The sequence below is a fragment of the Pundamilia nyererei genome, unplaced genomic scaffold (assembly GCF_000239375.1).
Source record: "Pundamilia nyererei isolate P.nyererei 1_Seehausen unplaced genomic scaffold, PunNye1.0 scaffold00092, whole genome shotgun sequence".
Classification (NCBI taxonomy): Eukaryota; Metazoa; Chordata; class Actinopteri; order Cichliformes; family Cichlidae; genus Pundamilia; species Pundamilia nyererei.
This window is the reverse complement of record NW_005187493.1, coordinates 1,278,527-1,299,288: the sequence shown is the minus strand read 5'-3', so window position 1 is coordinate 1,299,288 and position 20,762 is coordinate 1,278,527. Positions and strand designations below refer to the sequence as shown.

Sequence of the window (20,762 nt, the reverse complement as noted above, 5' to 3'; positions counted from 1 at the left end):
GAAACCAAAGGCAAAACTAAACATGAGGACTTGATCATGAGGACTGGTTTTTATATCGCACCTTTCTGCCTTACTTGAACACTCAGAGCGTTTTATTGTAAATGTCATGGTGCTGAGTCTGTGGACTCAGTGGTTTTGATTATTATCTTATGTTTCAGGTTAATTCTTGTTAGGATTTTCTTGTTCTGACGTTTGATATTTGTTTTGTATTTTTGAGCTCCTTTTGTTCTGTGTCTCTGTGCCTTTGCTGCTCCCACGTCTCTGTGTTCCCTCCCTGTTGCCATGTCTGATGTCTTGTGTTAAGCTCGTGTTTGTTCATACCTGTTGTATTTGCTGTTTTACTTTGATGGTCCCTGTCCTGTGTGTAGTGTGTCTGGTTTTGCTTCCCCTTGTCTTGTCAGTTCTGATTTCTCCCGGCTTTGTTTCCTTCCTGTCTCCCATTCCCTGATTGCTCCTGTGTGTATACAAGCCCTGTGTTTTCTTCTGCTTGTTACTGGTCCGTCTGTGTTTCCTCCGTGTTTCTTCCTGTGTCGTGTCATCCCGTGTTCCACCCTGTATGTTTTCCTGTCAGTTACGGATTCAGATTTGTTTGTTAGATTGTCCCAGTTTAGGTTTGTTCTTAGTTCCCGTCTGTCCCATCTCTGCTCTGTCTGTATTATCACCTCATGTAAATAAAGCTCACTCATTGCATCGTCAGTGCCCCCGATTGGGTCCCTTTCCCTTCAACCCCACACGACTGCCGCCGCAGCTGTGGCAGTGTATTTTTTCTTATTTGTGAAATTAAAGACAATAAGGAGAATCGCAAAACAACATTTTTAAAAAATGGGAAAAAAAATAAAATAAAATGCAGGTCCACTAAGAATACTGTTCCACAAATGGAAATACTAAAGCTTTTATCTGTTTGTGTATTAAAGATATCTGTTCCAGGTAATACAGGTGTGGGGGTGACAGGAATGTGAAAACAGAGGGCAGGGCAAATCCTGTGGTTTAGGCCATACCTGAACTCCAGTCATGTGTTAAGGAATGAACAACTCTGCTGTAATCCTGGATAGTGATATATCAGTGTTGCTATGTTCAGGAAGAAGGCCCTCTCTCCACCAGCTCATAAAAAGACCAAACTAAACCCACACTAATGTAACATTTACTACATCTTATGTGTAGAGCATGCAGGCGGGGGGGCTTTCGGTCTTCCCTGACAGCTGTACAATTTAACAGCAGACATGTTGATAGTAGGTCAACTGGCTGCTCTTGTAATCCTCATTCTTCAGAGGTGGATCATCACAGCTGCGGGGCTGACTCATGCGCCGGACGAGTTAAAAACCGCTGGAGCGCCAAGAGAACAAAGAGTCTGCTGTGGGACTCCGCTGAGCACGTCTCCGGAGCACCGGCTGTGAAATCTAAATCTGAGGATGATTATGGAGCACAAAGGACTGCTGCTGGTGCTGCTGCTGCCGGTGTTCAGCCTCAAAGGAGTATTTTGCGCAGTGGTACCATGGACGGAGTTCAGTGAAGCAACGGTAAGATGGCAGGTCGTTTTGTGACTTGTTTGAAAACTTCTCTAAAAGCAGACCTTTTTACTTTATCTAATCAGAGAGTCCTTATGATGTGTTTATAGATGTCTCTTTATTTTCCTGCCAAATTAGTTGATTTATCGTGGTCGCACATGACAGCTTTGTTGTTTTCTCACACATGCACAGGCTTATTTGAGGCAGTACGGCTACCTGAATGAGCCCATCGATACATTGGACCCTCGTTACCTAGAGGAGGTCATTGAAGGCCTCAGGTAAACTAGATTATTGCTATTTCTACAGAGAACACACTTCCAGTAACATCTGCTGTTAGATCAGGATCTGTTAGAGCGATACTCCCTACACAGGATGTGGGGTGGAGTGTTTTTTTTTCCATTACTTTACAGATATTTGATTTCCTTGTATTCATCAGTGTCTTCCAGAGAGTGAATGATCTGCCACCTACTGGAGAGTTAGATGAAGCCACACTGGAAGTGATGAACCAGCCCCGCTGTGGTTTGGAGGATCCTTTCAACAAGAAATTTCACAAGTACAGAGTGATGGGTGAGAAGCAAATTGTGTACGTCGGTGGTTTTAACATTTACTTGCAACTGTTATACAAAATAGCCAGCCAGTGTCACAATTTCCTGATTATTTTGGTTTGTTTAGTTTTTTTAGTTTCATAAAACCACGAGCAGCAAGACATCAGTGTTTCTATGCTGAGGCTTTACAGTTAAGAATATATGTATATTACACAAGACAAGCTGTCATGACCGGGTATAGTATGATTTAGTACTTGTTTGTTAACTTGTTACAGCTGCAGATTGGCATTAAAAAGCTGGATCTTTAAAGGCAACAGCTATGACGTTAGTTTAAACACACTCCTGAAACAGGCTTTTCCATGCAGCTTCAAATTCATCCACTCTACTTGAGGAGCTGACAAAATGCATTTTCAACCACCCAACTCTCCACGCATAAAGTACATAAAGTCTTGATTTCGGTTTCATTATGATGACTTAGAAACAAAATGTTCTTCTCTTTTAGGCCGCTGGAGGAAAAGGAGCTTAACCTATCGCATCTACAACTACACTCCTGACATGATCAAGTCAGACGTCAGGAACGCCGTCCGTTCTGCCTTCAAGTACTGGAGCGATGTGGCGGCTTTGACCTTCAGAGAGGTCGATTATGGCAGAGCCGACATAAAGATCTCCTTCCATAAGAAAGATGGATTCTGCTCTGTCCCATTTGATGGCCGTGGTAAGTCTTGTTTATAAATGCATGTGTCACTAGGTCGTCTGTGACTGGGTTGCTGGGACTGTGACTGTTTATTTGCTCTGGGTGCAGGTCATGTACTGGCCCATGCTGAGTCACCAGAATCGGGTATTGTCCACTTTGATGAGGATGAGTTCTGGACTGAGGGAACATATTATGGCACTAATCTGCGTATTGTAGCTGCTCATGAAATTGGCCATGCTCTCGGCCTGGGTCACTCTCAGTTCAGAAGCGCTCTGATGGCACCGGTCTACTCTGGTTACCGTGTCAACTTCAGGCTGCACTCAGATGACGTGAATGGCATCCAGGCACTATACGGTGAGTGTGTCGAGGGGGTCCTGCAACATGATTGGTGCTGTTACTGGACCTGGGCTGTCGATGTTGCACATATACAACATGTTTCAGTTTAAGGGTGATGATTCTGGGCTCTGATTGCATATAAGAAAACATGCAATCGTCCTAAAATGTTTAACTTATCTGTTTAAGGCAAACGCATCATAAGCACGTTAGCCAGTCCCACAACTCCAGACAGTCTGGTTCCCACAGTGAGCAGCCAGGGGACTGAGAACATCCCTGATCCCTGCACAGCAACACTGGATGCGATTATATTAGGTAAGTTATCGATCAGTGTTTGCTAGACCAGCTAACTTTACATTAGGCCATCGAAATTAGTTTAAAGAATGAAACTTCAATATACCAAGATTACAAAGTCACCATGAGTTAAAAGGGTTAATAGATCTTGTTATTCAGATCGTTTCTCATGAATGGCTGTTATTATTTGTTCAATCAGGTCCCTGGGAGAAAACCTTTGCTTTTAGTGGTGATTATGTGTGGACTATCTCTGACCTGGGACACAACCCACCTATAAGAATTGACAGACTGTGGAGAGGCCTCCCAGGAAACCTAAATGCTGCTGTGTACTCTCAGCGAACCAACAAGACATATTTCTTAAAAGGTAATTTTAGTCCAGTCAAGCTACACTTCAGTTACCCACCGCTCTCTGGGTCGGAATAGTCAGCGTAAAAGGTTTGTGCTCTTTCTGGTCACAGGCAATAAAGTGTGGAGGTATACCAGTTTTGTTCTGGACTACGGCTACCCCAAAGAGCTGAAAAGGATTCCCCCTAATATCGATGCAGCCCTGTATCTGAAGAAGAACAAAAAGCTTGTCTTCATTAAGGTAGCTATGAAGAGAAGCACTTAAACATGCATCTACATCCACACCTTCTATTCCTCATTGCCTCATTTGTTTTTTTATTTCCGTCACCCTGTGTAGGGATCAGAGCACTGGCAGTGGGATGAGCTGAAATACAACGACCTAACTTTCTACCCCAAGCCGCTCAGCATGCTCTTCACTGGAGTGCCACCCGCTCCTCATGCAGCCTTCACCTGGACCAATGGCAAAATATACATATTCAAGGGAGACGACTACTGGCGAGTGAATGAGCAGCTGAAAGCAGAGAGAGGCTATCCACTGAGCAAGAAGAAACGCTGGATGCGATGCTAGTGCTCCACCATCAGGGGGCAGCAGGTACCAAAGGGTGTGAAGCACAGGGCATTTACAAGCCACCCTAACCTCAAGAGCAGCAATTCATCGTAAGTAATCACTGACCACATTAATGGAAAAGCTAGTGTGGGAACCTGTACCCTCGAGAGCAGGCTTGTGTTTGTGTGTCTCTGAATGCAGGATTGTGCAAACTTTTGTATTATATGATCCTTGAGAAAAATCAAAGCTGTTTTGTTTTTTGTTTTTTCCATTTAACATGTGTGTTGGATTAGCTGTCACTATACACTCAGTAAGACGTAATACGATGACGGGAACGTGCACTTTCTGGTCAGTTGTGTTTATGGACTTCATTGCGTTCAATGAGTAACACTGGTCTGCGAGAAAAGCACGAGACACTCACTCGTTCCCTCGTTTAAAGTGAAAATGTATCATTTTCTACGAATAAACAAGACATAACATCAACAATAAAACTGCGTCTCGGATTGCTCACAGCATCTTCACAACAGTTGCTCACACAGCCACATTGAAAGGACAGAAAAAAAATATTTACTGTGATGAAAGGGCGGTCTGTCTCACATTGTCTGCAAAGAAAAACAAATCAGAAAACTGTGCGAGCGCCATGGCAACTCCAACCAATTGCAGAGTAGGAAATCCTCCCCATGACCTCTTTATTGCCTATGAGAAATCTGGTGAGTAATGCCGGCAGTGTTGCTAAGAGCCCGGAGAGACAAACAGTCTCAATAACTTCCCCCCCCCCGACTCAAGAGACGACTAAAAACTGCTTATTATTAAACACATTTATTAATCTTTGACACTTCTATCAACAGGTATTTACAGATTCGGGCAACACGTGTGTAGTCACTGCAAAAAAAGATCCCAACAACGTCTGGATAATTATTTAAAAATCTACAGATCAACAACAAACATGCTTTGTTTTTGTTTAGTTTTTTCTTCTTTTTTTACTTAGCGCTACTACGGTACTTGAACTTTATATAAATTAAATTATGAAAAGTGGACTCTACATCACCGCCCATTTTATTCTGATGGGAGCTACATTGCAAAAACAGAAAGATCACAGAATTTGTTAGAGTTCTGCTAGAAGATCCCGCTAAAGGTTCCAGCAAAAGGTTTTTTCCTCTCTCACATCATTTAGTTTTCACTTCACTTTGTCTTACTCCACACAGCCAGGTCCTATACTTCACTTTTTCATCATACTCCATCTGAAGAAATACACAAAATAAAATTTACTGTGATGACAAGACCTCCCCCCCCCAAAAAAAAAAATCCTACGACCGGACGGGAAAAGGGTAAAATGGGTAATAACACGACACTTGATTGCGATGACTAACTTCTGAAGTACAGTACATGTAATGTCAAGCATTGCTTTGTGATGTTCACTATCAGAACAGAAACACATCTGTCTTCGAGGCTCATTGGGCTGTTATGTGCTCAGTGAAGAGTGGAAATGGTCGACCTTTATTTTTGTTCGTGTCTGGGGTTTTTCTTGTGTTTCTCTGTGAAACACAGAAGTTGCAGTGGTTTTAGCCTCATCCTCTTACATTCTCCAGCAGCGCTGTGTTTTGCTGAACACCTGCGACCCACTGAGGAGAAAATCAGTTCAAGGGCGACGAACACCCCATGGATAGAAGAGCAGTTATTAACTTCTACTCTACATTAGGAAGACACAGTTGGAGAACCAGAGTGCATTAAGTAGTCCCTTCTTATGTTTGTGCTGCTCAGACCCTGACGACTGGCGTTGTGGCTGTGAGGGGCACCGTGGAGCCAGTGTCGTAGTCCAAGTCGATCGTGGTGTGGTTGGCGGTTCCCACGCTGCTAAGGGAAGTGCCGGTGCCCATCTGTCTGTCCCGCAGACTTTGCAGGTAGCTCTGAGGAGAAGAAGAAGAAGAAAAACAGAGAGATTAGCGAAGCGAACAAAGAGCTAGAAAAAAGTCCAGCGTCTAACGTCTAATCGCTACCGCACGCGGCATGTTTGTCACACTGACCGGTGCCAGTAGATCCCCAGCGTAACGTTTCACTGGGGTGGGTTTACGGCGGTAAGTGCCTTCCTGCCCACCTGCCTGCTGTCGCTTCTTGGCGTCTTTCTCCCGGATCCGCATCAGCTGGACTCTCTTCTGTCTCCGACTGATGACAACTATGAGGTGAAGGGAAAGTTCGAGAGCAACTTTTATCAATTGTGAATCGTGCTTGAAAAATGTGAGTCTATATTTATGAAAGTAATATGAGAAAAAAAATGTTAATTTTGTGAAAGTAAAAGTTTGCTATTTTCACTTCATGCAGGAAACCTAAGCTTGAAAAATTCCAGCAGTTCAGATTTAAATGATTTCACACAAAAAGGTCAGAAGATGTGATGTGATCGCCAAACTTTGCTTTCATACGGAGAGAATACTTTGATGCTAAGTTTAAGCCTTGGCTTGATTTGATTCATCGGAGGAATGAAAGCGCCACGCTTACCCTCTGTGTGTGAGAAGCTGTTGTCCGTCAGTTTCCACTGGACCAGCACTCCTATGAGGCTGAGAGCAGGCCAGATGCCCAGAATGACCCAGCTGTACCAGCAGAGCGCCTGTCCGGGTGTGAGGCGCAGGCATTCATACACGTACATTCCCAAAACCAGCATCTCCACAAAGTAATCGGTACACACTGTCATGATGGCCGCCCCAAACACAGCGGTGGACAGCATGGTGAACATCTTCTGCCACTGCAGTGTCAGCACGGCAAACAGCATGCCCGATCCCAGAAGAGTGCCCAGCGGCACCCACAGTGTGGTAGGTGTGTAGAACTGCTGAGTGACCAGCAGGGCGGCGAGAGCCAGGAGGAAGCCGAGCAGCAGGCCCGTCATGAAGAGGCCGACGCTTCGCACGAGCATAGTGACGAGGCCGCACAGGAGGCCTATACCGAGGCCGATGCCCGCGCTGGCCTCGACGCTCAGCTGCGTGTCCAGCACGTGCTCCTTGTGGCACAGCAAGAAAATGATGACCGAGCCAAACATCAGGCCAGACAGGAACATGACAGCTTTGAAACACCGGTAACCTGGCGGAGGAGGGCACACAGGAGAGACGTGTAGTGAGGAAATTAAAGAATGAAGAACTGGAAGGAAACTAAAAATGAAGTTGGGCCAATATATGACCAGAAGATAAAAACAGCAGACTGCACGTGCGCCTGCAGTCTCATGTTGCCCCAAGTTTCAAATTCTGTAAGCCAGCAGAGATCCTCACCAAAGAAGCAGTAGATGATTCCAAACAGGCAACACATGGAGCAGATGACAGTAGGGATGACATCATACTTCCTCTCTATCTCCAAACTACAGGCATCTGCCATGGCTGACCCTGCCCCCTCAGAGCTCAGTCCAGTGGGATCCGTCATCGTGTTGAACTTTGAGGCTCTGGGACAGGCTGAAAGTCAGGATAAGGAAGGCGGGGACCACTGTGGGCGTTATCTGAAGTCCATCAGAGCAGGTGTGACTGCAAGAGAAGAGAAAAGTGCCGATAAAACAAGGAAACCTAAGAAAGGGTGACCGTATCCTAGTCAGTGAAGCGTTTTTAATGCTGATTAACACTGAAAATAAAGTAATTCAAAAGTAGGGTGTTAAATCTGTATGTTGCTCTGTATGTGCAACTCTCACTGCAACTCAATAAAACCCTAAATGTTGCAGTCAAACATCTCATTCACGCGCTCCGCTCATATGCAAGCTCAGATCTTCCTGAAAAGGAATTTTTATATGTCAACAAACTCTGGTTTCATGGTAAAGGAATTATGTTTCTTCACCACGTTTTACCGTCTCATGAAAACCACTCTTCTACACCCAATTTTTTAACACTAACAGATTGTGTTTTTAATTTTCTCTCCCCTGAGTAATTCACCCTTTCCTTAAAAAAAAAAAAAATCACCAATCGTTTCGTGGAAAACAAAGGCACAGATTTATCTATGGGCTAAATTGGCCCGAAGTCCATTTTTGTAACTGCAGGCGACTGTTAATATTTCCCCACCACCTTCTCTTCTACTCTGTTATAATCTCTTTTCAGAGGAAGGGCACCAACAAGCACTCTTAAAAGATTATATATGCTATTTAAGCTGGCAGGCCTGCAGATCGCCACAGAGGGCTGCAGTGGGGCTAAAGACTTATGGGTGGACTGCTCTTTCTGAGGCTGCTGGCAGGACTCCTGTATGAGCTCACCGCAGCTGAGATCCGATTACAACTAACTCACGTTTCTACTTGAGACACTCAGGAACATTCGGTGCTGCCTTTTCTCCTTAATAACCAGCTCCTCTCTTTCTGTCCATCTTTACCTCACCGTGTTTCACATCGAAGTTCCCCCACCTTGCAGCTGTTTTCTCTTTAACTCTACACACTTCTTCTATCTGTTCCTCAGACAGAAGAATGACTAATTTGGATGTCCTGCCTAAGAATGACTTTACATGGAAAAAATGAACTGGCCACTGGAAATGTATCTTTTCTTTTGCAGTCTCTCACAGTTCTTCTGCCTTTTTTCCCTCTCTGCCCCTCTTCTTTCTGTCACTGAAACTGCAAAGTCCCAATTCTGTGGTCATAGAAGAAAAAATACATGATCAGTGCCACTCTGCTGGGCTTCCCCTGCATTTCAAAACTGATTAATGACTTAAAGATATGCATATCTTACTTTTCTCATAATAAAAAACTTCATTCTCAGACTATAATGACTCCTATTTGTCAGTTTCTTCATTGGAACAGTAAACCAAAAGGAATAAGCTGTTGTGCAAATAGAAAGATTGCAAAAAAATGTTTGTTTGTTTTTTTTTAAAAGTAATGAAACCAAGCTGTGCTCTCTGTTGACTACAGCAGGACAAATAATAAAAAGGAGAAAAAAAACTTTTCTAACAAGAATGACTGCTGCGGGCCAGATCTCTGTTTACAATCATGACTATAATCTTCACATCAGCCCTCGCCAGCTTACAATGAAGGCCCATACTCAGCTCTGGGACGCAGCTATGCACAGAGGTCCGGGCAGCATTGGTGGATCAGTGCAAATATGACAGCTGGTGTCTTTCTTCGACATTTTTGCATTCTTTGTATGATTAAGGGTTAATGCTACCTCCTAAAATTCAGAGTAAGCACTAAATTTCGAGCAGATGTTCACGTCAGTGTGTTGTGAAAGAGGTTTAGAAGGGGAAAAAAATCCCTTACTGTTAGAGGCTTTTGTTTACCTCCGGCTGGGGAAGTACTACGGTCTCCCTCCTCGTGTTACCAAAGGTGCAGTCATGTGAGAGAAGGGGAAAGTTTTGTATATGCGTGACTCTCTTTAGGTGTCAAATGAATTTGAATGAAGAAAGTTGGCTGATGCACTTTATTTATGAATAGAGCTGACTTTTAGTGTACACTCAACTCAATGTTAAACCCAGCTGGTTTGTGTCAAAGACTCTTTGCATTAGCTGGTGTTATTATGACACCTGGTCAGTGTTGATATGAAACAGCTGCTTCAATTTTGTCTTCTTTTTTTTTTAACAGTTTTTACAAGTTTGATGGCTTCTTCGTATTCCAGGCATCGTTACTCCTTTAAATTAGTAGAAGACTAAAGTCCTGGGTAGGTAACTGGCTCTAAACAACTACAGCAACACCAACCTGAATAATGTTTACCACGAAGATTTGTGGGCCGTTATTAAATATTATTACTTTTATAGTAATTCCTGTTATTCCACATTAACAATATTCCACATTTACACTCACAGGCCCGACTCTGAATGAACACTTTGTCGTCTTCTAATTAGGTTTAGTTAAACAGCAGGAGGACGGCGGCGGCGCTAACACGAAATAACAACCCAGGCCTCTTCCTTTCTCTCACATATCTGGTTACTGTTGGATCTCATATCTTAACTGCTAAGATAATGACTTAATTCACTCTTAAACTAGAGATCAGCTCATATTTCAGCAGGATTTTAACAGTAATCTGCCTCAGCTTCACACACATATACACCCATGTTTTACTCCCATGCCTCTGCCTCATGCTCCCTTGTCGTCACAATGGTGTCTTATGTGTAGCAGCCTTGGGAGTCATTGCCGCTGTGGGAGAATAGAGCCATTATGGGGCAAAACAAAGACTCTGAGGCCCATGCTGTGACCTCTAGTGGCACTCGGAGGAAACCATGCGAATGAAAAACGAGACCGCATAAAGATGACTGAGCGCAGCAGCAAGGACGCTGCTACATCCCAAGTTGTTTGCTTTAAGAGGGGAGCCAAGTATTTGCCTTCAGACGGCTGGTAAGTGATGAAGGGTGGTCCTGAACTAGAAGACAGAGCTATCAGTCTTAACGCTTGAACTCCCTGGAGCCCCCCCGCCAAAAAAAAAACAACCTTACAATGCAGAATTTTCAACAAGCTGCCTGGCAACAGATTCATTAGAAGTCAACTAGACTTTGAGTCTGCAGCTACACAGGCAGCTCTCCGAGGCTGCACTTTGGCCTGGCAGCGCTTTGAGTCAGAAGGTAGCATCACTGGTTTTCCCCCATGCAGCAAAGTACTGCAAAAAGGTTAATGAATTCAATTCTGACGACTCAGTGGAAATTAAAGTGAAATTCGTTAGTTTTACAGCAGCTATTTGGGAAATTTTCAAAATATGACACCTAGATAAGCTAATAATAGGCACCTACACATACACAGGACCACCAGCCAGGGGGAGCTTGGGTGTAGTTGGACAAAAATGGGCCTTTCTAAAAACCTTTCACAAGAAAAGCCTCTTTTTAAATTTTCCTTATTTTATTTATATAAAGACATAAAGAGGTCAAATAAAATTTTACCTTGTCTTCCTATAATGCAAAAAAAACAAACAAATCACCCGTAACCTTAAATCTACATTTAAGGTGAAGTATAACACCTACCCTTCCTCATGGAGGGACTAACAACAGAGAAACGCATCAGGATTTTAGGGCATTCGTGCCCAAAGCCTGAGCAGAATAAGAATGAGTGAGGACGAGCTATTTACTATCCCCCCGCATGACAGGAAGAGCAAGCGGTGAATGGAAATTATTGCTGTGCTTACACGGTGGAAAACAAGGGCTTTAAGCAACAGGTTAAAAAGCTTGACGTCAGAGGTAGACAACAATTTTCAGTGTAATCATGCGACCGTGGTGTGCAGCGCTACAAGGTTAAGTTACTTTAGTAAGTGTTAAGTACATATTTTATAAGTTTACTTAGATTTTCTGGGGGGGGGGGAACTACCCAAAGCTACTTCTGTGCTTACATTTGATATTCGCTGTATCACTGGATATAATGCTGCAGCTGCTGCTGCTGCTGGCACCTTGTTTACATACTTTGAATTAGGCCATGCGTCATCAATGAAAGTAACTCATTAGAAAACAAGGCCGGAAAATGCCCTTCATATAAGTATTCTTATAAATGCTTACCATGTGTCTCAAACTGCCACTCAAAAATAGGCCCATGCATCTGTTGCTTCTTAGATAAAACATCCCAAAAACTGCCAGAAGCTCCGCTGTGACAAACCATCAGCTAATCCAAAGTGTTGCAGTGTGAGTACAATGAGGAATTAGCAACACGAATCAGATTTCTGTAGATTCCCTTCATTAGTTCACACAGTAAAGTCCACAATAGCTTTTAACCCTTTAAAGCACCTCAGAGTGCAGGTTTGTGGTTCCTTCAGTTTTTAAAAGTCTTACTGAGGCAGACAGTGTAGCTCCTTTTATGAACGGGCCTGAAAGTTTCTGTACTGATCACACTTACAGTTATTGCTCAATCAATTTAGTTTTTACTGGAGAATCTCATATCATGAATGCCCTGAGCTTTGCTTCTCTCTGGCTCCATAAATTTCTGCGCCTCTGCTGCATGTCATTATGTCGTCCCTCCCATAATTTTATCTTTTTCCTCTTTGTCTTCTCTCTCTGTTGTAGTCTCTATTGTATTTTCTCTAGTCTCTTCTGTTTTGTCTCCATTGAGCTGGATCGGCCGCTCCCAAGTCTGCTTTTGCTGCAGATTTCTTCCAGCTGAAAACAGAAAATAGTTCCATTTCTCTTTGGGATATTGCACCATTGGAAGGTCTATACTTTACAACATAAAGTGCCCTGAAATTACTGTGAAATGCAGCTTGTACAGTTTAATAACTCTTTTGCACTTCATGTCCCTCCCTTCTTTGTGTCCTGTCTACCTCTGCACTGTTAAAACACAATGAACAAGTAATAATTCAGATCCCTTCTACAAAGCTCACTGAGCTCACACTCAGTATCAGCTGCAGCGCTATTGGAATAACGTGTTGTCCTTGGGTATCCTCCCCTTGAACACACCCAGCGGGGTGCTGTCCTGAACAGCACAGATCTGAGTGCTCAGCTGCTGGAACAGACAAGGCTGACTAAAAGTTCCCCACATAGCTAATGCGGGTGTGTTTAATCAAGGGGGTGGGCGTGCGCGATCACAGCCAAAGATTCTGGGAGCGTTTCTCTGACTTGACGGCCGGGGCCAGCTGAGAACTGAAAAACCTGCAGAGCTATGGCCTGGCCGTCTGACAGCTTCACTTGGAAGACCCTACCAAGAATGCGAGATGCACTGGGGTCTCAACAGTTGTTGGTATAAATTATGTCTCCTCAAGGTGAAGACCCCAACCAGCTGGAAGACTGAGTCAAGAAAATAAAAATGTGAATAAAGCGAACTAATGTCACAGCTGGGGTCTTTAAATATGATAATACATATTGTGCTAAGCACAAAACTTATCAAAATAACATCTGCTTTAACTCTAAAGCAGACAGAGCAAGACTTCAAATGACCCACTGCTGAGCTTCCTGCCTCGCCGTAGCAGGAAACTGAGGACCACATGAGGAAGTGGAACATCAGGTTTCAGCAGGAACTGACCCCCTGTGTTTGTGACATGGACCAAAAAGGCTATCAAAGAGCTGGATTATCAACACACAAAGCTGAGGAAAAATAACTACCTTGAAGTCAAAAAACTAGCAGTGTCTTTAGAAACCGTTTCACCTGAGAAATTTGACCATTAGGAAGTTGCAGGATAGGCAACCTTATGATGCAGCGTTAATAAGCTTGTAATCTGTCTGGCTCATGGGCTAAGCTACACATAACACTTTCAATTATGTCATAATGCCCCAGCTTACGTGATTGTGGCTACTTTCAGAAGGGGTTTTTTGCATAGCAGCTACTGCCATGTTTGTATGCTAAGAACTTACATAACGAACAAAGCACCACATGACAGTCAGTTTTCACTTTGACCAGACTTTGAGTCCCTGCGGGCTTTGCATTTCTTCTTCATATGCATCCGTGTATGAAAACAGATCAGTAGTGTCACAAACTCTTGGCTGTGGTCCTTTTATTTATTCATTCTGATTACTAAGTGCCAAAAAACTAAACACACAATACACACAGAGATTTATAAACTGAGCTATAAAACTAGGGGCAAGCTATTTGGTTCAAAACCTTTATAAAACAGCATTTTTCAAAGCTGTTGAGGCGTAGGTAACTCAGGTCTCTCTGTGTTTTTTCACTCCATTGTACATGAATAAACAACAACTTGTTTTTAACAACTTTCCACATATCAATCCAAACTTTCAAGAGCCGTTTTAGGGCCGCTTGTGAACTACAACATCAACATAAACCTAATTTTTCACTGCACAAATCTGACCTGCAACTCCCCCCCTCACTTTAAAGTTCTTCATGTATTCTCTGCCTCGTGTTCCTGATCTATACTAAAGAGATACCTACACACGCAGGGATCCGTACATCTGTCTATAAAGAAATGTCACAAAACTCAGTGCAATCGATGCCTTTAACCAAACAATTCAGAGGGGATAATAAACTGCCTTGTGACCACAGTCTCTTAAATGCTGAGTTCAAGTTAAACTATTTGCCTCTCAAAACTGACCCAGGTCAAAAAACCAACCTCATTTTCCACAGTGGGAGGTCCCTGAATTAGGTCATCACCCTGAGGTATGGAAATGCACATTGGCAGTATTTTCGTGTACTCTGCAAGACAATAAGAGAGCCACTAGTTGAATTTCTAATTCAGTCAAGTTTATATTTTCACTGCAAAATCATTTCCCCTGTAGTCCTGGGTCCCAATTACATCCACTTATGGCTCCCTTTTTTTTTATATGAGCAGCAATCTAACTTTTTTCCTGCTCTTTAATCTCTCCGTTTCATGCTTGCCTGATTTTCACCTCAATAAAAGAGATCCTTAGAGAGCTATTCATAAAGAGGCATAAAAAAATCTGATATACAATGAGCAGCCTTTTGAAGAGAGTCACATGTCAGTGGTGCATGAGTGTATACTGTACCTCAGAGAAAAAGGTCATTAACACAGTGAAAATATACTAACGTGTAATGTACATTCATCAACTGTGCTGTGGTAAGTTACCACTGTGAGTGAGCCGTATGTGCTGTAAGGAGGGGCGGGTTCACAAACGCTCTTTTAACGTCTGTGGTGGGGGAGCAGCGTTTAGCAGGCTGTGTGGTGGAGTCTGATGTCCATATGTTAGCGCCAGCGTGGCAGTGTATGAGATAATATAAGCGACTGATGAACAATGACATCCAGGCCGGAGTCTAAATATAACCTCCAATCGTGAAACTTTGAAAAAAGGCCACTCACTGAAATGTAAAGAAAGCCCAGTACAGAGGAAGGGACGTCAGAGCGTAACACAGCAGTGGTTCGGACCTCCAGTGCTGTGTCTATATACAGTACGTCTGCAGCACTTCCAATGCAGCTCTGTCATTTAGAGCAGGCCTTTAACCCTCTCTGTATAATTCCAGCCTGCAATAATTGTACCCCCTACAGCGCCGTCACAAGCCGAAAATATCACACGTCCTTCATTTTCCCCCCAACTCAGCACCACCCTCATGTCACAGCTATAGCACAGAGTACTTTAAATAGTTTTTGGATGTTAGAGAATTCAGTTCAATTCAATTCAAACTATACAGCTCCGAGTTACAATAATGGCTGCCTCAAGGCACTTTATATTAAAAGATAGAGACCCTACGATACGATAATACAGGGAAAACCCCAACCATCCAATGAGCACCTATGAGCAAGCACTTGAAGACTGTGGGAAAGAAAATCTCCTTTTTAACAGGAAGAAGAACCCCCTTCAAAATTATGGTCTTTACTTCTTTAAAAGCTACATGTAACACTCAGTTTAGCTTCGTATCAGTACAAAGGACAACGGTTAGAGTGAAAGAAAATTGATGAAAACGTGATGAAATGCAGGTTTTTTTTCTGCACTGTAACAAAGACACAATATATACCAAGCCCTGGGTTGCCCCTCATTCATCGGAGTGTAAGTGTGTGTGTGTGTGTGAATGTTAGATAAGGCGCCTAGCCATAGAATAAAAAGCTTGGCGAATGTGTATGTGAATGGGTGAATGAGGCTTGTAGCTTCAAGTGCTCATTCTTTGCCCTCGTAAATGTAAAGCAATAATTTTGAATAAAATCTAACTGAAATATATCAAATCGAGGGTTTATTTTCTCATATAATTAATCATTTAGGAAAACATGACTGACATAAACTAAATGTATACCAATCAGGTACATTTTATTTGACCTGATTCCATTGCATTTGATGTTTTACGTTGTCGTTATGTAACACAATTGCATGGGAAAATGTACATGTTGTCAAATGATTTAAATCAGTATTTTGGCCATAAATATTTGTGTGCGTGTAAAGGTCCATTTAGCCCACATCTATTTAAATTGCACTCTGCATTTTTGTCCTTACTTTAGTACTGAAGTTTTCAGAAATACACCTTTGCTGTAGTTTCCTAGCAGCTGAGGGAGTCACGGGTACAGAGTACTGGGGTCAAGCATGTGGCCTGACACACTAACACATATGTCTTGAAAATTTCAGAGGTGAACTTTTCTAAATAATCATCATCCAACAGCATTTTGGATGTACAAGTGTATTTGTGTTTCTTGTTGCTTAAATGTTACTTGGCAATGTGCTGTAAGACATTGCATTTGGACATTTAACTTAGATATTCCATCTTTAGCAAAAACATATCTCATATAGGTTTGAAACTGCAGATAAATAAAGACGGGCAGCAAGTCAATGCTTTAGTCAGAAGAATAAAAACCAGCCTGTGGTCACTTTGAGAGAAAAAATGTAACAACACAGACTGTAATCTACGTCCTACCGAGATGTCAAGTTAAAGATTTAAATGTGCATACACTCACTCCAAAGAGTGTTTGACATTTTTCTGAAATGTCACCTTGTGTTTCAGTGATTTTAGATGAGCAAGCATATTTTACTAACATCAAAAAGACAAAAACCGAGACCCATGCATCCACGCTGACATCTGCAGACTGACTTTCATCAGCCCCTGCTCTTCGCGCTTCCTTCTACTCCTTCCCCAAAGCAGGGAAGGGCTTCCTCTCAGCCTGTTCAAAGGAGTTTTTAAAACCATCTGGTGCAGGCTGAGGGAGAAGGTCGTGTAGATGGCGGGGGGGTGCACGGAGGGGCTGTAACTGCAGACTGTGGTCCCCCAGTAAAGACGGGACCTGAAGGTTGTCATCATACTGCCCAGAAAAACCAAGAGGCACTCCTACCCTGGATCACACAGCAGAACCACAGGGCAGGGCTCTTTGCACGCCATCCACAGACATAAAAAGATGTAACTATATAGTTATCCTTGAATGCACGCTGGGTGGATACAAAAGAAGGTAGGGTGTTGTTACAAACCACCTGTGGCTCTCACATAAAACCCGGATTAAAAGCACAAATCAGCAGCGGTTGATAACTTCAACTAAGATCTTGACTTTTATTTCTCCCCCCACACACAACTTCAGCATAACTAACATTGAGTTGTTAGCCTCCACTGATTAAAGCACATTACTGTGGGACTTTGGTGTAAGTGTCCGGTTCAGTGCGCACACAAAAAGCCTGCATTATCCCGGATCATTACGTCTTTGCGCCCAAAGGCTCCGGGATAAGTTGCATTACGTGCCTCAAGTTTAAAAAACTTTAAAAGAGGAGCAGCTGTAGAGCTTGGCATCGATCAGTCAGGATCTGGATTCAACTATAATCAGCCATCAACAGCTCTATCAGTGGAATATATGCGGCTATTGTCTCCATACGGCTGTTAACTGAATTCAGATATCCACTGACACACTTAACACCGCAGATGGCATCCAGAGTAGGCTGGCATTGTGGACGACACACACACACACACACACAAATATGTTTTAAGTTAGCCTAAAGTTAAAGTTACAAACTTACCGACGCGCCCGTGAGCTGCTGAAGCCTCAAACTTTTCTGTGACACTCGGCCCTGTCAGGCAGGAAAGGCAGCCAACCATTCAAAAACACAAAAGCAGCGGCGGTAGGATTCAAGGGAAAACCGGTTTTCTCTCCTCAGGCTCTTCCTTTTTTCTTCCCCTAACTCACAAGCTCCACTAACCCGACAGCAGCGGCTGCATGGTCTTGCTCCCCGTCCCTGCCTTTCCTTATGCAAATCTCTTAAAAAAAAGAAAGAAAGAAAGAAAGAAAGAAAAAGAAAAAGAAAGAAAGAAAAAGAAAGGCTCCGACTGCAGATGTGCGGACCTTCAGCTCGCTTCCATTCTCCGGGTAGAGCCTCGGTCACTCCGACCCAACTTTCAAACTAAAATGTTCAGTTTCCGTCTCAGTCCACCTCTCTGGAAAATCTTACCAGTCCTCCCTTTCTTTCACACACACAAACACACACACACACACACACCTCCCCTCTCCCTTTCTTCACACTGAAATAAACGACACTTAAAAAAACACAAAAGAGGGAGAAAAGTTCTCCCTCTATCCCCCACCCTGAGCTAATCCCCTCTCTATCTGCATCCAGCCTCGGCAGTTTGGCCGTTGAAAAGCGGGAGGGAGGGGGAAAGAGAGTGGGAGGGTAGTGGGGCCCAGCTCAACGTTTTACTGTGGCTGCACCTGAGGGGGGGTTCATGTGAATGTAAGAGAGACAACAGCGTACACGTACTGCATATAGATTACAAAGTAGTGGGTTTTAAAGGACACGCTAAACGGGAGTTCATATTTAGACAACCTTTGCAAAGGGTTTATAAGTGACAAAGAATGCCTAATAAATCATTTACTATGGATTTATGGGGCATTTAAACCAACTAACTAAACCAACTTAGCAAGACTATTTGTTTGAATTAGTTACAATTACAGGGGCGTATCCAGGATTTTTTCTTAATGAGATGACAGGGTGTGTGTGTGTGTGTGTGTGTGTGGGGGGGGGGGGGGGGGGGGGGGCAAAAAACAAGACTAGGGGGGAGGGGTTATATTCACTCTGAAATAACCTCAGTTTGGCCAGCACAGTGGTTGTTAGCACTGTCAGTGCACACTAGGTACTGAGTTCCAGTACAGCCTGGGGGCCTTGTGACTTTGCATGTTCTGCCCATTTGTGGTAGAGATGGGTGGAACGATCCAAATGTCGATAGTATCGGACTGATACTAGTGCTATAAGATCGATACTTGGTTTCTGTCCTCTAAGTCAGTGGTCCCCAACCTGTTTTGCGCCACGGCCCGACAATATTTTCACGGACCGGCCTTTAAGGTGTCGTGGATAAAGACAACAAAATAAAACTAGTACCGGTACCGAAAAAAAGAAGATTTATTCATAACACACGTGAAAAGACCCAGAAAAACCGAGTTAACGAAAAAAAAACAATACCAACCCTGAAAACCATACATTTCACACCAAAGTCTCAACTCTCGCGGCCCGGTACCAAATGACTCACAGACCAGTAGCGGTCCGTGGCCCAGGGGTTGGGGACTGCTGCTCTAAGTTCAGCATGCAGCCCACTAAATGAAATGAAATGGGTTTTTTTAATGAAAAATATCAAAATATACTTCTGTACCAAATGCAAAAAAACCCCCCAAAAAACGGCTGTGTATAAAAATATGTGGACAGCCATGTCTATTTTGTATAACCTATAGCAAATTTCAATTGCAAAAGCTGACCCAAAGCCTGGAGCCCGTCTGAGTTTGCATGTTCTCCATGTGTCTGTATGAGTTCTCTCCAGGTACGCCGGCTTCTTTCCACAGTCCAAAGAAAAGTGTGGGATCAGGCTAATCGGTGATTCTACATTGCCTGTAGGTGTGAATGTAAGTGTCAGTGTTTGTCTGCTTTTCTGTGTTAGGGCCCAATAATAATATCCTGGTCAAAAACAATTCCAAGATTTCTCACACTATTACTGTGCACATAGTTGAGATGACTGTGTCTACATGTTGAAGTCCAAAGTGAGCATCAGAATGATGAAGAAAGTTGATATAAGTCATTTTGAATCTGTCACAGTGGTTGATGACAGACGGGTTGGTCTGAGTGTTTCAGAAACTGCTGAACTACTGGGATTGTCCCACACAACCATCTCTAGGGTTTACAGAGAATGGTCTGAAGAGAAAAAACCCCAGTGAGCAGCAGTTCTCTGGGTGAAAATGCCTTCTTGAGAAGTCAGAGGAGAATAGCTAGACTGCACCAAGCTGATAGGAAGGCAACAATAACTCAAACAACCATTTGTTATAAGCAAGCAATGAGGAAGAGAATCCTGAATGCACAAGACGTTGAACCTTGAAGCCGATGAGCTACAGCAGCAGAAGACCACACTGGGTGCCACTCCTAATAGCTAAAAACAGGAAACTGAAGCTACAATCCACACAGGCTCATCAAAATGAGACAATAGAAGATTGGAAAAGGGTTCACTGGTCTGATGAGTGTTTGAGCTACTGTGACATGCTGTAAGCAACCAGCATGTCACAGTTCAACCAGACTGCTGATTTCTGCTGCAGCATTCAGACGGTCGGATCAGAATTAGATGAAAACAACATAAAAGCGTAGATTCAATCTGCCTTGTTACAATGGCTCTGACTGCTGATGGTGTGATGGTGAGTGGGATATTTTCTTGCCACACTTTGGGTCCCTTAGTACCAAATGAGCATTGTTTAAATACCACAGTCTATTGGTGCTGATGATATCCATCCTTTTATCACCACAGTGTACCAGTGTACCCATCTTCTGATGGTTGCTTACCATCAGTAGCTCAAATCATCTCAAACACTTTTCTGTAACATGACAGTGAGTTCACTGTACTCAAATGGCCTCCAGATTTCAAGAGCACCGTTGGGATGTGGTGGAACTGGAGATTCACATCATGGATGAGCAGTTCAAAACCTGCAGCAACTGTGTGACGCTGTCATGTCAGCATGGCCCAAAATGTCAGAGGAATGCTTCCAACACCTTGTTGAATTTATGCCACAAAGAAATAATGCAGTCCTGAAGACAACCCAGTGTTAGCAAAGTGACTGATCAGTGCATATCTGTTTAGTATTACAGCTGCTGCTGATTTGAATTTCTTATATATTTGCTGGAAAGCTTGATCTGTGGGAATGCATTTTGTCAGCAATAAAATAAGTATGGATACTTTCAGCTGCTCCCTTATTTCCAGTGTGGTTGCCACAGCAGATGGATCCTCATGCTTGACTTGGCACAGATTTGACACTGGATGTCCT

The 20,762-nt window shown here is 43.2% G+C and overlaps 2 protein-coding genes across 4 annotated transcripts; one reads left to right on the top strand and one right to left on the bottom strand.

Annotated features, from left to right (window-relative positions):
* The first annotated feature begins 1,285 nt into the window (after nt 1-1,285).
* Nucleotides 1,286-4,489, top strand: mmp19 (matrix metallopeptidase 19). The gene is made up of 9 exons (XM_005739533.2): nt 1,286-1,517; nt 1,698-1,783; nt 1,942-2,072; nt 2,553-2,765; nt 2,853-3,098; nt 3,267-3,392; nt 3,571-3,735; nt 3,830-3,957; nt 4,054-4,489. The coding sequence occupies exons 1-9, from the start codon at nt 1,410-1,412 to the stop codon at nt 4,282-4,284; spliced, it is 1,434 nt and encodes a 477-aa protein (XP_005739590.1). The 5' UTR covers nt 1,286-1,409; the 3' UTR covers nt 4,285-4,489.
* A 577-nt stretch (nt 4,490-5,066) lies between these two features.
* Nucleotides 5,067-17,984, bottom strand: LOC102208527 (transmembrane protein 198-like). 3 transcript variants are annotated; one of them, XM_005739531.2, is made up of 5 exons: nt 17,494-17,984; nt 7,518-7,763; nt 6,757-7,332; nt 6,288-6,436; nt 5,067-6,170 (listed from the first exon to the last, which is right to left on the bottom strand). In XM_005739531.2, exons 2-5 carry the CDS (start codon nt 7,663-7,665, stop codon nt 6,021-6,023), a joined length of 1,023 nt encoding a protein of 340 aa, XP_005739588.1. In that variant the 5' UTR covers nt 7,666-7,763; nt 17,494-17,984; the 3' UTR covers nt 5,067-6,020. The 3 variants fall into 3 exon arrangements, with proteins under 3 accessions (XP_005739588.1, XP_013767997.1, XP_005739589.1); XM_005739532.2 differs by having other exon boundaries at nt 6,049-6,170; nt 6,359-6,436; XM_013912543.1 differs by lacking the exon at nt 17,494-17,984 and having other exon boundaries at nt 7,518-8,967.
* Between the last annotated feature and the right edge of the window lie 2,778 nt (nt 17,985-20,762).